Source organism: Narcine bancroftii, chromosome 2 (genome assembly GCF_036971445.1).
Source record: "Narcine bancroftii isolate sNarBan1 chromosome 2, sNarBan1.hap1, whole genome shotgun sequence".
Lineage (NCBI taxonomy): Eukaryota > Metazoa > Chordata > Chondrichthyes > Torpediniformes > Narcinidae > Narcine > Narcine bancroftii.
The window spans coordinates 293,193,057-293,197,817 of NC_091470.1; the positions used below are offsets into that span (position 1 = coordinate 293,193,057).

The following is a 4,761-nucleotide window of genomic DNA, read 5'->3' on the forward strand; positions in this document are numbered from 1 at the left end:
TAAAAAAATATTCAAAGAGATGTACAAGGCATCAAATATTGCTTCAACAATATCCAATTAGGTTATTATGCAGAGGTCTGGTGGCTGTGTCTAATCCGTCATCAGAGTGATGGACAGCAGAGTGAGAACAATATAAAGTAATGGCAGTTTTGCTCCTCACTATACCTCTTGATTAAAGACACCCAATTATGGCAATGAACAGTGTCGCAATTATGTTCCTTAATCACATCCAGGAGGTTTAATTGCCTTAACGATGTGTTTCATTAAATGAATTTAGGTATTATAGTCGACAGTTTTCATACACAGTTGTTTTCAAATTAACATAATATTAGACATCGTCATGGAAATTGTTTTAATAATCATAATTAAGTGCACCGAGGCTTTGTAATCTAATGCTGAGAGACATTTCATTTGGCCTCGGGCTAGTGAACCCTTCTGTGTTGGCTGCCTACTATTGCTTTGTGGCACAGATAGTTATGTTGCCTGAAAAGTTACAGGTTATGATTAATCTTTTGATAGGAAGTGGAACAGAAAATATTCTTTCCAGTTGGACCATGTTTAGCCTGGTCTAAGGTATATGGTAAGGGACTGGGGACAAATAGCAATACTGAATATTAAAACAACACGGATAACCCTGACTTTAAAAGCGGTCAACTGCTCTACAGTATCTCTAGTTTTCCTCCATTCCCTTCTCTTCGAGTCTTCATAGTCGAACAACAAATTAAAGGATGATATTAAAAAAAAACCTCAAACAGAACTAGCTCTAAGCATTTAATAAAGACTCAAGAAATAGCCATGAAAGGGGGTTTATGCAAATGTCCATCAAGCGGAACAGTACAATCCAGATCCTCGCCATATGTCGTTTTTCCACATTTTTACTATGTTATGCCCTCCAATATTTGTTTTTTTTTTCTCGCTCTTTTTCTGGGAAGGTCTTGAAAGGAGTTTTAATCTTAAATCTACCTGATGACCAATCGGCATTTCTGGAAAGCCTTTGCTTTTCAGCTAGTGGAGGTAATATCTTTATTAGTTTTGCTTCTCCAAAGATCATTTCAATCAAAAGGTTATTACAGCCTTTAAGCCTTCATCCAACCTGTGCCACTCGTGCTACTTTTTTTGCTTACAAAGCATAAATTGAATAGATATCATTTGTTCAAAATATGTTTAATAAATTTGTCTTCCAACATGGATAACACATAGAAATTACGATATATTATAATCAGGGCCAGACTTGTATTTCACCCCTCTCATACATCATGAACTGCCAACAGACCCTTCAAGAGAGCAACGGCACCAACTTGTCGAGCAGAGTTCGCACAAACTGCAAATCAAACACGCAACATCAGTAGAAACATGGCAAGTCAATTCTATACATCCTTTATATGATATTTATATATTTATATATTGCAGATGGACAGACACTGTGCCGTCATGCAAACAAAAAACTCACTTTGGGTAAATAGCGTTTTGTCATAAGAAACGTAACAAAAATATTTTAACACATCTTGATCTGTACAGATACCGGAAACACAAATAGCCCCATATAGCGGTACAATATCATCTCCCCCCTCCCGCCCATTTTCTTATCAAACCTAGCTCGTTCACAGTTAAGAAATAAATTGATATCGAATTGTCACATAAATAATTGCTTCCTGAAAATCCTTTTCACTCCAACAATTTGTGATCAATATTATCTGGAAAACAAAACAAAACACACAAGTTTTATGGCTGTTTTGTAACTCATGTTTAATCTGAAGACAGTTTGAGAACACACTAGTCTGGATTTTAGCTGTATCGCAGCCGTAATCATAGCAGACAGATTCTTAGAAAGCGGTGGATGAAGCTAATGCAAATAATCCATAGTAGCTACTAACACTGATTGAACCTCTGAATCAACTGAAGCCGGCAGTTTTAACACGGAGAAAAACTGAAAATATACACCCCGCCCACAAAACCAAATAAAAACTTTCTCGTTAAGTTCCTCGTCCAAACTTTTTCCAAAAAGAACTTTGTACAAAGAGCCAGTTTTAAACGTACGTCTTGTTCAGTTGTTGATTTCCAACTGTTATTTTTGCCCCTCGCGATGGAAATTGTTCTTGGGTTGGTTTTTTTTGTGTGTTTTAAGGCTTGTCGCTGCACTGTTTGCAGAGACTGGACCTGCTGTAAAGAGCTGTGGTGGTGGCGCACTTGTCAGGGCAGCTTGCTGTCGCCGCCACTAAGCCGCTGGCGGTGAACGGGTAGCCGCCAGCCGCTGCTTGCTCGTAGGCACCCAAGCTGGGAGTGAGGGCGGCGGCAGAGGACGGTAGCGCTGCCGCCGGCAAGCTCTGGCCCTGATTGAGGTACGCCACCAGCCTCCTCATCTCGTCCAGTGCCTGAGCCTGCATCAGGATGTAGTTCTTAGCCAGAAGCAGAGTGGCGATCTTGGAGAGCTTCCGAACGGACGGGCTGTGCGCGTAAGGGATCACCGACCTCAACTCGTCCAGCGCGTCGTTTAAGTCATGCATGCGCCTCCTCTCCCGGGCGTTGATGCTGAGCCTCAGGGCTCTCTGCTCCTTGTTCTTCTTGCTTGCTGCCCCCCCGGCTCCTTTGGTCAGAGAACCGGCCCGCTCGGTTCCGCCTTGCCTGCCCAGCATCAGCTCGCAACGCTCGTCGCTGTCCTCGTCTGGGCTCTGGTCGCCGCCGCTACTCTCCCGGCAAGAGATGACATGGTGCTCAGCATATTGTCCGCTGCCCCCTCCAGCTTCTCCCCCTGGCTGTTGATGCAACGAGTCGGCATCAGTTTGCTCGAAGCAGACCATCGGGGAGCGGGGCTCGGGCAGCGACAGCTCGATTGCGGCAGCCGGGCGGAAAGTACTCTCCAGCCTTTTAGCCGAAGAGCTGAGAGTTTGACGAAAAATATCCTCTTGTGGTTCACTGAGGTGAAGGCTCCTTTCCATTCTCGCCAGATCAAGCCTGTTGGCTGGAATTTTGTAGCGTTTGCATAAACTACTCTGTTAATGTCTCAGGTTGTCCCCTACCCCTTGATCTTTCCACCACTTGATCGGGGAGTGTGCACTTTTTTTGTTAACCCTGTGATTTGTCCCGATGAACTGCTGATGTTAATGGTGATGAGCACCTCGTAACGCTTATCTGCTTGGATTCACCTTCAAGATATTTCCGTGGCGATCAGCAGACGGGAGTCTTTTACATCATTATCTCGGAGCAGGTTATTATGAAGGGTTGCCTGTTGGGACCGTGCTTCCACCAATCAGGTTAACGTTTTAATTAATAGGATTAAAATGGTAACAAACAATCCAGCCTGTGAGATCTCTCTCTCTCTCTCTCTCTCCCTTCTCTAACTGTACTGTCTGGATGGCGGTGAGCTTTTCAGCCGCCGATTGCAAAACGTACACATGCACATTTTACATCTACACATATGAGACAACACAGCTCCAGCTTGCAGAGCGGCGCTTGGTCCATTATTCCTCCAGCCATCTGTATACGCAACTTAACGCATATGTTTTCAAGGCTTTTTGTCCCGTTGGAAACCGAACAAATGCCTTCCTCTGACTTGTGTGGCGACTTTCACCCATCATTGAGCACACTTAATGCTCTAGTTCTGCATCTCTGCTCCCCGTGTTGAAGGCAGAAATCACACATAGTTGGAAGAAAATTAAGCGAAGAAGAAATTGCCGAAGTACATTTATGCATTTCCCGGGGAGTCGAATAGAAATAGTCAAACACATTTCATAGTTCTGACTTGTTCTATTTGATTCTAATCTTCCTCAATGACACTACGAATGTTTAGTATCAGCTTTTCATCCTTGCGACCCCAGTCTACTGTAATATTCCACGACACCTCTAGCAAATCAATCTTGTATGTCAGAATAACTGGAGGTAAGAATGTATTTGTTCCCCGGTTTCATTAAAAACCTTTTAATTGTGTCTTTCAGAGTTGGCCCCAGGTGTTCGCCTCTTTTCATTACATTTTGCTCTAATGTGATGAAATTCTAATTCTCGCCTTCCATATGGTTAAATTTTTCCGCTGAGAATTGGTAGGAAAGAGAGAGGATTTATTAATCTTCCTAATCTATTTCGCAACGCAGAGTTCTTGCCTGTGGTTGGAAGACCTGGTAACAGTTGGATCTATTGATCGCAGTTAACTTGCAGAAAGATAGGAACTTTATCATTAGGTGCTGTAAATGTACAGGGCACGGGTTTACAATTCACAAAGACACCATACAATTAAAATATTCAGAACAATCGATGGGATAGTCCAGAAGACATCAGGTAGTCATCTATCTATCCGCAAAGAAGTTCCTACAATTAGTTTCATTTCATGGGGATCTGTTCTTTTGCACTAAGATGCAGGTCTCATCACTTCACACATTTGAAACCCTGCTACTATAATAATGCAGTCTGTTAAATTCTTGAATCCTGCTGCTATTTTTGCGATAATGGGGTTGCTAATTTATTATATATACGATGAGTTCATCTTCTTCTTTCTAGATTTTACTATGGGTTTCTTCCTAAATACAGATATGCTGTGCCAGAACGACGCTGGCAGATTAACCTCTGCCTTTTGAAACATTACTTGCCTTGATGAGGCTGGGTATATGCAAGAGTTCAATTGGAGTCAACACCAACCTTTAGTAATAGGAATAATTTCTACTTTTATTGTACTTGCTGAGTTTTTGTTTTGCAGAACGATGTCACCAGAATATACATCTGAAAATAATCTATATTCTTTTCGAGTAATCAGATGAAAATCTTCCACAAATT

General features: G+C 42.2%; 1 protein-coding gene across 1 annotated transcript; it reads right to left on the bottom strand.

Moving 5' to 3' along the window:
• Positions 1–1,183: 1,183 nt before the first annotated feature.
• On the bottom strand, positions 1,184–3,089 carry bhlhe22 (basic helix-loop-helix family, member e22). Its single transcript, XM_069915422.1, has one exon. It carries the CDS (start codon positions 2,934–2,936, stop codon positions 2,121–2,123), a length of 816 nt encoding a protein of 271 aa, XP_069771523.1. The 5' UTR covers positions 2,937–3,089; the 3' UTR covers positions 1,184–2,120.
• Between the last annotated feature and the right edge of the window lie 1,672 nt (positions 3,090–4,761).

Coding starts and splice junctions, on each gene's coding strand:
- bhlhe22 (XM_069915422.1), bottom strand. CDS start 2,936: ATGGAAAGGAGCCTTCACCTCAGTGAACCACAAGAGGATATTTTTCGT.